We start from the raw sequence: 12352 nt of genomic DNA, 5'->3' as shown, positions 1-12352 counted from the left end.
ATACATGTCCTAAAATCTGTTAAAAGGGAAGAACCACCGACATGGCACATTGTCCCCTCCTTCCTGAGGGTGAAATATTCCACATTACTGTGCATAGCAGGTCTAGAGCACTGAGAATCTACACTATGCTTCAATGGAAGTATGAAGGGGACTACAAACTAGATAGTTACTCAAAAGTTTCAAGAATATGAAAGTAATCTTCTTTAAAAGAAATCAGCTGTGTGGTGAGACCATGCTATAGACCTACACAGTAAGGGTAAGTCATGTGAATTTGACCAGTTAACACAATAGAGACTAAATTTTTGATAAAAAAAATTATGGAGGTTCGGGTGGGCCAAACCTGAGCAGTACTGTGACCTGGTGGTCAAGGTCACAATGACTGGAGCAGGGAGCCAGGCACAGCCCAATGGGGGACAAGAGCCACCGCAATGTGGAGAGTCGCAGACACACAAAGAAGTCAGACAAGACAATAACGCTATTGGTGACCCTTTCACACTGTGAGAAACTTTGCAACCTTAATGAGAACAAGGTTAAAACAAGACAGCCACAAGAAATGGAACCGACTTTGCAAAGAACAGTCATTATTAGCAGGAGTAGTGAAAATGATGCTTCCTAAATTAGTGTCAAATTGAAGTGTTAAAGTAGTAAAACTGAAGTGTATCTAATTAAAAATGCATACTGATGCACAAACAGAATAAAAGGGTGAGATCAAATTTGATTTCTATAAATGTGAAGGTAATTTAAACACAAAAGTTGTCCAAGCCAAGAATAGCCATGTCAATCATACAATAAGAGCACATGGTCCGCAGACGCGAGTTACTCTCTTTACAAAGTAGTGAAAACCAAAATACATTCGTAGACACAGAACTGGAGGACAAAGTTCTGATAATGAAGGAACAGAAAGAGCTTTGTTGGGTTCTTTTATAATTCACAAAGCAAGTTTCCATAACAGATTGGTTTGTTGTGCTGAAAATAAATGAACAAAAAGTGAATTTCAAAAAACATATAATGGAGCCCAATATAATCATATCAAGCAAATATGGTCGTGACCACCCCAATGTTAAAAAGTAGTACGTTTGTTTCATACTGAAGTCACAAAAAGGAGCCCATGTGGCAAAGCTACACTATCATTTCTCAAAAAAAAAAAAAGAAAAAAAAGAGTACTTGTGGCACCATAGAGACTGACAAATTTATTTGAGCATAAGCTTTCATGAGCTACAGCTCACTTCATCGGATGCATCCGATGAAGTGAGCTGTAGCTCATGAAAGCTTATGCTCAAATAAATTTGTTAGTCTCTAAGGTGCCACAAGTATTCTTTTTTGCGAATACAGACTAACACAGCTGCTACTCTGAAAACTATCATTTCTGTATAAGGAAAGATGCCAGTCAATAGATTCTGAACTAGAGGTACAATATTGCATCATGCTCACCATCATTCAGCAATACCACGAATAAATGCTCACAGGAACAATTGCTGAATCTGTCAGCATTATTTCATGAAGATTCCCATGTCATGCTAAGAAATCCCCTTGGAGCAAAAAAGGGGCATACACAGGCAGGCAGGCAGGCAGGCAGGCAGGCAGGCAATGACAGCATAGCAGAGATGATACAATAAAAGGTAATGAATTCACAGAACTTCTTCATAGGAAGAAAGCCCTGGAGTCTGATTCATCTTTATCAGTTAAGAAACAATCATTAATATTCCATCATGAAAAACCTGCCATTCCAGACCAGCCATGGTTTGTGTAAAAGAATTCTTCTAAACACAAATAAGATCCCTTTTCCATGTCTTAGCTCTATAGCATTTGTGTGAAACGTTAACTCAGAGCTGGACCATTTCTCCTGAGTCATTTTTATCCCACAGATCCTTCACAACCAGAGAGGCTTACATGTGTTCTTAGAATAATCCAGAGAAAGGTTAGGCAGAAAGATTAGCTAAAATATTTGAGTCCTGGAACCACCTAGTTTTGTTCCTGCTTGGCTCCAATTCACAGAAAACACAACTATAAGAGCCAGCAAAAAGAAAAAGGAGGACTTGTAGCACCTATAGACTAACAAATTTATTAGAGCATAAGCTTTCGTGGGCTACAGCCCACTTCATCGGCTGCATAGAATGGAACATATAGTAAGAAGATATATATATACACACGCACACATACATACACACACACGTACAGAGAAGGTGGAAGTTGCCATACAAACTGTAAGAGGCTAATTAATTAAGATGAGCTATTATCAGCAGGAGAAAAAAAAAACTTTTGTAGTGCTTATCAATATGGCCCATTTAGACAGTTGACAAGAAGGTGTGAGGATACTTAACATAGGGAAATAGATTCAAAATGTGTAATGACCCAGCCACTTCCAGTCTCTATTCAAACCCAAGGTTTCATAGTAGCAGCCGTGTTAGTCTGTATTCGCAAAAAGAAAAGGAGTACTTGTGGCACCTTAGAGACTAACAAATTTATTAGAGCATAAGCTTTCGTGAGCTTGAAGTGAGCTGTAGCTCACGAAAGCTTATGCTCTAATAAATTTGTTAGTCTCTAAGGTGCCACAAGTACTCCTTTTCAAACCCAAGTTAATGGTATCTAGTTTGCATATTAATTCAAGCTCAGCAGTTTCTCATTGGAGTCTGTTTTTGAAGCTTTTCTGAAGCCAGAAGTGGAGCCAGAGAACCACCTAGAGGCAGAATACAAGAAAGCCAAGGAATTGTATTCCTTGGTGAAGGGAATAGGATTGTGGAGCTTGGAACTCCCATTTTGAAGCACTTTCCCGTTTATGAGGTCTGTGTGGAAGTTAATTCCACGGTAAATCAATTTCTCTGGAGGAGCCAGAAAACTTGCCAGGGTTCACAATCAGACCTAGGGTCTGGAAAAGATTTAAAGTTAGAAACAGGAGCAGCAGTATTCCTAAGTGAGAACTGCCCCAGACTATCCAGTGAATAACAGATTGCCTGCTTCCAGAGGTGAACGCCTACAACTGCAATGAGTTTTGTAAAAACTCTGGGGGTTGAAGAAGGGGGGAAGACAGCATAGTACTGGCAACATAGAATTGAAGGGAGAAACCAAACAAGAGTTACTGTGGAGCAATCAGCATATGCAGATAAGCATCTTGTAGAACTATGAATGCTAAGTAATAGCCTGCTTATAGCTAGAATGACTAAGCAGGTCAGCTCCAGTTTGATCTGCAGGGGACTGACAAACTGTAACTATAGTGAATAGGAAATGCCCAATGAGTGGAAGAAGAGCTCATTGGTCCTGATCTTCAAGCCTAAAAGGAGATGTGCAAGAACGTAGTAATTACTGACCCATCAAATTACTGAGTCACATGATGAAACGGCTCGAAAGAATTACTGAGAAAACACTTCAGGAGGAGCTGGACCTTCAACAAATTCGGGTTTACGCCAGGAAGCTCAGCACTGGATGTAGTGTTTGCATCCTGAATACTGAAGGAGAAATACAAGGAATTGTATTTAGTGCCTGTGGATTTGAGAAGGCTGCTAGCAGCTTGACTGTGAGGCTCAGTCCCAGCAGCTTGGAGCCCCAGCGGCTTCTCTGCAGGAGGCTGCAGCACCCAACTGCCCATCTGCTTGGACAGCCACCCTAGACTGAGCTGAGCTGCTCTCTTTTGAACTCTCCCTCCACTGAGGGCATGCCCAGCAGGAGCGAAGGAGCATGATTGCTGTGTCCAGAGCATCTCCTTAACCCTCACCAGTGCAGGGTTTGTACATCCCATCACAGGGAGACAGAGCTTAAAAAAAAAAAGAATTAGGTAGGCAAACAGCAAAAGTTGGAGGAAGACTATTAAACAATGAATCTTAGTCAAAAAATTCAAAAAGAAAATTCAATTGGTATTGATTGCTTAGCTGGTAGACCCTGATATCCAGTTGCAGAGCTGGTTAGGACTGTGCCCACTGCTAAACTGGTGAAGCAATTCTGTCTCTTAAGTAACAACTAATTTATATGCATCCGATGAAGTGAGCTACGAAAGCTTATGCTCTAATAAATTTGTTAGTCTCTAAGGTGCCACAAGTACTCCTTTTCTTTTTGCGAAAACAGACTAACACGGCTGCTACTCTGAAACTAATTTATAGGGTACTTCAATGCACAGCAGAGCTATTGGGGCAGAATTATTCACTTTTATATCGTAAGTCCTAAAGTTCAGTGTTCAAATTCCATCCAGGGCATCCTTCACGTCCACCAGATTACAACTCAGAACTAATTTTCAATTTATATTAAAGACAAAATAAGTTATGATAAACAGAATCCTATTTAGAATTTAAGCCTACAATAAATTGCTTCCCCTCCCCCAATCAGTGAGTACTCAGGAAAAAAACGTTCCTCATCAAGAAGACCACCTCATTTGATTGGACTGGACATAACTGTTGGTTCAAATATTTAATCCAATCCTTTTAAACTTTGTACAACATCTGAAATAGACTTTAGGTAACTGAAAACCTTGAAAGTAAAATTTAACTTGAATCACATGATGCCAGCTCGCTACTGGTACAACATAATTCAAATAACGACACCCAGAGCACACTTCATCCCTTTGACAGGAAAGAGTCCGTGATCAACAGCAGTCAGCCCTTTTGTAGGAGATGGCTAACTGTCTCTCAGACCTGGTGAGTACCTGGTCATTTAATCTGGGGGCTCTATTTAGTAATAGCAGACCACAAAGAGATATAATACTAGAAAAAATAGGAAAGATTCAACATCTTTGGACTGTTTTGTTTTTGTTCTGTGTTAGTAAAGCACATAGCACAATGGAGTCCTGGACCGTGACGGGGGCCGTTACGTGCTACCACCATACAAATCATCATCTTGTTTCCCTGGACCACCACTGAAATCTGTGGCCTCTTTTCATCATATCATACTTAAAGTGACTGTTTTTGAGAGTTTGTTTTTCCAAACAAACGCCATTAGTAGACTAATTATCACTTTCTTCTCTGATCATCCAAATGGCTCCTAAACTGCTCCAGTTTATGAGGAAAAAAGATTCAGGAGTCTCTTGTTTCCTGTGATGGCAGAGATAAGTCACTTTGAAAAGATGGACTAGCTATCCTATCTATGTAGGGGTGAAATCCTGGCGTTATTAAAGTCAATGACAAAACTCCCATTGATTTCACTAGGGCAAGAATTTCACCCTAAATCCTTACATTAGCATCTGTTGTGTCCAGGTGCTGCCAAAGAGGCAAAATGATAATCTCTCTTTCTTTCCTGCCTGCTATTGAAAGATAGGACTAGAAATCAACAAGATGAAATTCAATAAAAGCAAGTGCAAAGTACTACACCTAGGAAAGAAAAATCAAATGCACAAAACCAAAATGGGAAATTGCTGGCTAGGTGGTAGTACTGCAGAAGAGGATCTGGGGGTTTATAGTGGATCACAAACTGAGCATGAGCTAACATGTCACAGCTGTGAAAAAGGCTCATATTCTGGAGTGTATTAACAGGAGCATTGTATACAATATGTAGGAGGTAACTGTCCCACACCATTCAGAACTGATGAAGCCCCAGCTGGAGTAACGTGTCCTGTTTTGGGTGCCACACTTTAAGATGTGAACAAACTGGAGGCAGTCCAGAGGAGACTAACAAAATGATAAAAGGTTTAGATTGCCTGACCTCGGAGGAAAGGTTAAAAAAACTGGGTACTTTGCGTCTTGAAAAAGATGAATGAGTGGGAGCCTGATAGTCTTCAAATATGTTCAACGCTGTTATAAAAAGAGGATGGTGGATCATTTGCTCTCCATATCCATTGAAGGTAGGAACAGAAGTAATGGGCTTAATCTAGGAAATTAGGTACTGGAATAGGCTTCCGAGAGAGGTTGTGGAATCCCCATCATTGGAGGGTTTAAGAACAGGTTAGATAAATACCTGTCAGGAATGGCTTGGATGAAGAGGTGGATTTTCAGTTTATCTATGAATGTGATGAGGTTAGAAGCCTCTCCTATTTTGTCTAGTAATAAGTCCAATGGTCTTGCTTTGGTCCAAGTCCAATGGTCTCATGAAGGTTTTAGCTCCTACAGGCACAAGTCTCCCCATACTGGTCAACAGTTTGTTTGTTCCAGTGGAACACAGCTGCTGTAGAAAGCCAGTGATACTAGGTGAAATTGCCTTTAACGTAGCCAGGACCAGTTCCATGGGAGGGTTTAAGGTTTTGAACTAGAGTGGGCATTCAATGGGGAGCCAGTGAAGAAAGCACCATATTGAGTGGATGCATTTCTAATAACTTGTGGGACGTTTTATTTTTAAAAAATAGAGACCCGTCCCCAGGAACGACCAGACTACTGGAAGCCTCCTTTCTCTGACACACCACATTGTCTGTCCTCACCCCTTCCATCTCTGCTCCTCTCTCCTTTGATCTACACCACCACCCCTTGCGTCCATACACCATTTGCTCCGTGCTCCTCCCAGCCCCTACCATGTCTAACCTACATTCAGTATAAGCACCAGTGACCAAGCCCTTGAGAACCCCTTGCCCTTCCCCCTCCTCACACTGTGGGCAGCCCCTTTGGCACTGGGCTGATCTTGCTATGCTTCTCCTTCTGCCTGGAGCTCACCACCCTGTGCTAGGCAAAGCGAGGGGAAGGGCGGGGTGTGGATCAGAGGGAAGCACTGCAGGATCAGAGTCCACTGTCCCTCCCTCCCTCCTACCCTACAGGAAGAGTCAAAGCAGGGCTGAGCCCAGCACAGCTGGAGCCGGGGTCTACAGCCCCATGCTGGGCATATAGCTGGAGCAGTGGGAAACCTTGCTCTGGCTGGCCTTGGCCACAACACTCATCTACACACACAGTGCTCTCCATCTGCAGCAGTCTCTCCCAGTGGTAGACCACACTGTGGAGCAGGCACCACTTCATGGCAGCAGACAGCTCAGCCAGAGCCTCGGCAGCAATGACACAGCTCCCCGGGTCCAGATCCCTATCCTCCTACTCTGGACACTTGGCTGCCTCAGCCCACTGATTCCTCTGGGCCAGCATGCACTCCTCACTGGTCATCTCCCTCACAGCCACCTCCTCCACTTCCATGCTGATGAACTCATTGAAGTCCAGCTCACTCATGAAGGGCTCATGATAATAACTTGTGTTGCTTAGGAGGTAGTCTGCCATGTTTTGAATTAGCTGGAGCTTTCTTAAGGCAAGGAGCTTCATTTCTGGCTATAGACCATTACACTAGTGGAGCCTAAATATTACAAATGCATAGATCACTGTAATCTCAGGTCTAAGTCTGATAGCATTTGAATAGGACTACACCTTGGGACCATTCAGAAGCTGAACCTATTGCAGAGCACCACCACTTCTTTATTAAGTGGAGCTGCATGTTGGGAGCATATGAGACTAATTTAGACCAGATCTCATCAGATTCCAGTAAACTTCCAGGTGGAATTCAAGGTGTTGGTTTTAATCTATGAAGTGCTTAATGCTCTAGGATCTGATTAGTTGAAGGATTACCTCTTTCCCCAGTATGCAATGGCAGACTTAAGATAAGCAAAGATGCTTCAGCTGGAACTCCTTCAATATAAACATAAGGGAGCAGATGGCAGTGTGTGATCCTTGGTCTTGGAACTCACACTCCAGAGACCAGATTTGTTATCTTTTTAGGCATAAAGCAAAGGCCATATTTCTTCTCTTGCCTCTAGAACTGCTGAGGAATTTGTGGGCTGAGGTTGATATATTTATCGGCAGTCCTCTGTTTATAGATTTTGTGATGGTTAATTTACAAAGTAAGTGCCCAGATTACTGTATGGGTGCCTCTAGTTCTACTTTAGAAATATGAAGAAATAAATTAAATCAAATAAATAAGAAACATTTTTCTGGCCAGGCAAGACAAAAGTGGGCTGGTTTTGCCACTGTGGATCTAAACACCCACCCCCCACTGTTCCTCTGATATTCTTAGGTTTCAGAGTAGCAGCCGTGTTAGTCTGTATTCGCAAAAAGAGAAATGCATCCGATGAAGTGAGCTGTAGCTCACGAAAGCTTATGCTCTAATAAATTTGTTAGTCTCTAAGGTGCCACAAGTACTCCTTTTCTTTCTGATATTCTTGTTAACTGCTGGAATTAGCCTACCTTGCTTGTCACCATGAAAGGTTTTCCTCCTTTCCCCCCCCTGCTGCTGGTGATGGCTTATCTTAAGTGATCACTCTCCTTACAGTGTGTATGATAAACCCATTGTTTCATGTTCTCTGTGTGTGTGTATATAAATCTCTCCTCTGTTTTTTCCACCAAATGCATCCGATGAAGTGAGCTGTAGCTCACGAAAGCTTATGCTCTAATAAATTTGTTAGTCTCTAAGGTGCCACAAGTACTCCTTTTCTTTTGACTAATGTAACAATCTGAGGCAGATGCCTTTGAGCATCACCACATTTTCATTTAAATTCTGCTTCAGCCAGCTCCTCTACATCCATGTACTGATTTCAGCTAGGCAATAAGGAACCTGGAAGATGGTGTAAGTTAGGTTTGACATGAAGGAGATATAGAGCGAAATGTTATCTGCATACTGTTCATGCTCCTACCAACGCTGTCTCATTTGGCAGCCTGACCAATATAGATTGAATCAAAAGCTTTTGTTTAAATAAAGCCCTATATACTAGGCTAACTATAGATTCAATATTCGAAACACTTCTGAGCCAGGACATATATGTATGTTCCCCATGGAAAATGCCGATATACAATTATTATTATGGGATAGATTTGTTGATAAACCTGTAAGGTTAAAAGCTTGGCTATGCTTTGCAATACAGTACAAGACTCATTTTATATAGTACGTCTTACTAACTACATCCCAAAATGTTTTGAGTTAAACAGCAGCAGAAGGGGAACAACATGAAAATGTGTAGAGAAAAGGTGTACACTACCAGGTAGGTCCCTTTAGAAGGAGGAAGGGACTAAACCCTAATGGCTGGAAAAGTAAAGCCCATTTACAAGGGTAAAACAGGAGAGCACAGAGAACTAGAAAAGAACAAAATGATGATGATACCTATCACCACTGATAGTGGTGATAACCCCTTACTTTTCCTCTGCACATCTCAAAGGGCTTTAGAGCCAGTAGAGCTCAGAGAAAGAGAAGAATTTGGCTCTGGTAAAGAGCACATAGCTGTTGCCTCTTATTCTCCTCTAACAATGATGAGAGGAGAAAGTATCTTTCTATTATCATATTTAACGTTTGGACTCAATCAGAAACATGGGTGGATGGAGCAAGGAAGAGTTGGTTGTTTTTAAAATTCTGTCTTTGCAATACAGCTGAGGAGTGTAACTTTATGTTAAGCCTGGAAGAGAGAAAGTCTTGTTTTTCATTCAAGAGAGTTTGATTTGGAGAGGCCTTGCGGGTACAATACTTACGGTGTACTGTTCATAAACAAACTGCGGATTCAAGGTACTAGAACTCCATTCTACCTGGACTGATACCTTTTTTCCTGTCAGCTTGTCATACTGGCAGCCAGATCCATATAGCAAGAGACATGCTGCAGGCAACAATGGTTTAATTTCTGCTATCTTACTTCTAAGCAAGGATATGTATATTACAAAATTATCTACAATAATTTTCCTTGCACTAGGAAGGATTTAGCCTTAATCTGGTCCTGTGGCCAATTATTCTGCTTTTGGGGTGGGACAGTGGGCTTTTGGAAGAATGTTTATATTTGAAAGTATCTGTTGTGAACAATACATATACTTTCAGAGCAAAGAGGTGAGTATGGCAGACAAGGATGCAAGACCATGCGGGAATCTAGATTTATGACAAGTTGATAGAGCATTGCTTTCTCTTTTCAGATTCAGTATCGAGGATTGTTTCAAATGATCTTAGTGCTGGGAATTGGTGGAAGTTTCCCATATGGGTTCCATATTTCTGTGATCAACTATCCTTCCCTGGTAAGCAGAGACAACCCAGGCCCCTCCACCATGTAAACTTCGGGGAAAGGATACTCTCAAAATTTGCTGAGCATTTCAACAAACTCCATTACAAATTTCTTCAAATATCCATTTTGATCCATAATGAAAAGTAAATATCATGTGGGTAGAGCACCTTATCCCCAACAGGACAGTACTTAAAAAACAAAAACAAAACAAAAAGAGAGAAACAGAGATTGTTAGCCCAATAGCATAAGGAATATCCTTTCTTGCAATCTAAAATGAGCAACACCCAAAATGAGTTTCCTACATTTCAGAATTGATTTGCCGAAATGTTGGGAAGCATTTATGTGATTATAGGTCAAGCTTCAGGGGACTACCTGGTACAATCAATTTGTGTGCAAGCCTTTTATCTTTAAAGACTTGGGTTTAAGTTCTCTCTTACGTAACAAGTGAAATCAAATGTGGTGATCTTATTGTAAAGCCTTAAAGCACAATTTTGCAGTCTCTGCTTAAAGGTAAAAAAAAACCTTAAATCCTCTTTTAGAGGGGGGTTTAAAAATTGTTTTGGAAACAAAACTCAGTAACCATATTCATTTAGGACAATGGTTCTCAAACTTTTGTACTGGTGACCCCTTTCACATAGCAAGCCTCCGAGTGCAACCTCCCCTCCCCGCCCACTATAAATTAAAAACACTTTTTTATATATTTAACACCATTATAAATGCTGGAAGCAAAGCTTGATTTGGATTGGAGGCTGACAGCTCATGACTCCCCATGTAACAATCTCATCACCCCCTAAGGGGTCCCGACCCCCAGTTTGAGAACCCCTGATTTAAGTGGTCATCAGGAGACCAGCAGGAGGCCCAGTTATCACTAAAACGAAAGGTGTTTATTTGGTGTAGCTCTGACAAATGTACACTTCCTCATAGCTCAAGTCCACAAACCTGCACCTGTGTTGCGAATTTACAACGAGATAATTTGGTCAGCTTTATCAAGTCTCAGAGGATAAAGACTTTTTCCTTAGAATTATGAAGTATCTAAAGTAAAAGCCTTTCCATAAGCATGCTGAAGGGAATTTTTCCTATTGTTCCCAATGTGCTAACAGAAACAACCTCTTAACATTTCACAATTAAAAAGATGCGGCAACAGGCTCATTACCGATTCCAAAGTAATCTGATAAGGATTCCTGTCAGAAAGCAGTGTTGCTAGCTTCTTGTGTAGAGAAGTTAGCTTTTTTTTAATTTATTTATTTATTTTAAGAGATCAGATTTCTACTACAGCAAGTTGGGCAAGCTGTATAGTTTTCATTCACTCACAGAAATTTGCACTACAGGGTGAGAAGACTAAATGCTTTTTCAAAACAAAATTACATCATTTTTTAAAAAGTGAAACAAGATTTTTAAGAGTATCAATTTTTCATCTGTGTTAATTGCACTTGAGTGAGCTGTATGAATGAGGGAAAAATCTGCTGTAAATTAGGCTAATATCCCAGAAATGTCAGAAAACCAAAGTAGTCTCGTGCATTAGAGAAAAGAGTTTCTGCTGGTGAAAAATATCTATTGGAATTCCATCCCTTATCTGTAAGTTTAACCAACCATGGCTGTGTACAGACACTGCAGTCACCAGTGGGGAATGAATACCACTTCAACTAAAGCTCTGAGACAGTACAACACCACTGCATACAGTAGGCAGTTACAGTCCCTGGGGCCAGCTTGTATCATGAGATATCACACATGCCTACAGCAATATGTTGCATGCACTACACTAGCTCTGTGTCAGGAATGACAGCCTCCAGGTGGGCCTGGGATCAGCTAGCTAACCTCAGCTAAATCCCTTAACTGGCCAGATCGGCCTAACTGGCTGAGTGCTGTTGCCAGGACAGCTCTTAAACCTAGCGGCAGCACTGGGCTGTGGCAGCTGTTCAATGCACTTCCCCACAGCTGCACTCTCTCTTCTATCTGCTTTGTTCCCTCCAAGCCCTGTCTCTGCCCTCCTCCTGGCTCCCAACTCCAGCTCTAACACCTGGCTTGGCTCCTGGCTCCCTGCTATTAGACCTGACCATGCACATCCGTCATGAGATCAGTATTGCCAGATCTCATGATTTTAATCACAAGTCTCATGACATTTGATCTCTCTTAAGACCACAGCTCCAGAAATCATATGATTACATTAAAATTTCAGCTTCCATTTAAAAAAAAATTAGTGTTTAGCCCTCCTACCCTAAAGGCTCAAATACCAGAACAAAAATTAAAAGAATCCCAAATTATATTCAAAATCTCATGTTTTTTAAACCAAGTTTATGATTTGGGGGGAGCTGACTCATGATTTTTCAATAGTTGGGATTGGCAATACACCTAACTCATCCTGAGTGCAAGGTCTACAACAGTTCAAGTCCCATTTAGCAACAAACAATGGCCAAATATACAACAAGAACAAAAAAATCAAAGACTAAACCCTGGACCTTCATTACTAAAACTACATAGCTCTGATACTTGAACTAAAGGAAT

The 12352-nt window shown here is 41.2% G+C and overlaps 1 protein-coding gene across 1 annotated transcript in view; it reads left to right on the top strand.

The window, feature by feature from the left end:
• Nucleotides 1-4461: 4461 nt before the first annotated feature.
• Nucleotides 4462-12352, top strand: part of LOC119843696 (solute carrier family 2, facilitated glucose transporter member 11-like) — a 30731-nt gene continuing 22840 nt past the window's right edge. Inside the window, exons 1-2 of the mRNA XM_038373431.2 lie at nucleotides 4462-4622; nucleotides 9765-9863. Of these exons, the coding sequence (XP_038229359.1) occupies nucleotides 4599-4622; nucleotides 9765-9863 (123 nt within the window). The 5' untranslated portion in view covers nucleotides 4462-4598. The remainder of the gene's footprint in view (nucleotides 4623-9764; nucleotides 9864-12352) is intronic.

Source organism: Dermochelys coriacea, chromosome 15, assembly GCF_009764565.3.
Source record: "Dermochelys coriacea isolate rDerCor1 chromosome 15, rDerCor1.pri.v4, whole genome shotgun sequence".
NCBI lineage: Eukaryota > Metazoa > Chordata > Testudines > Dermochelyidae > Dermochelys > Dermochelys coriacea.
Note: the sequence above shows the minus strand (reverse complement) of the source record. Positions and strands in the feature narration are given on the sequence as shown.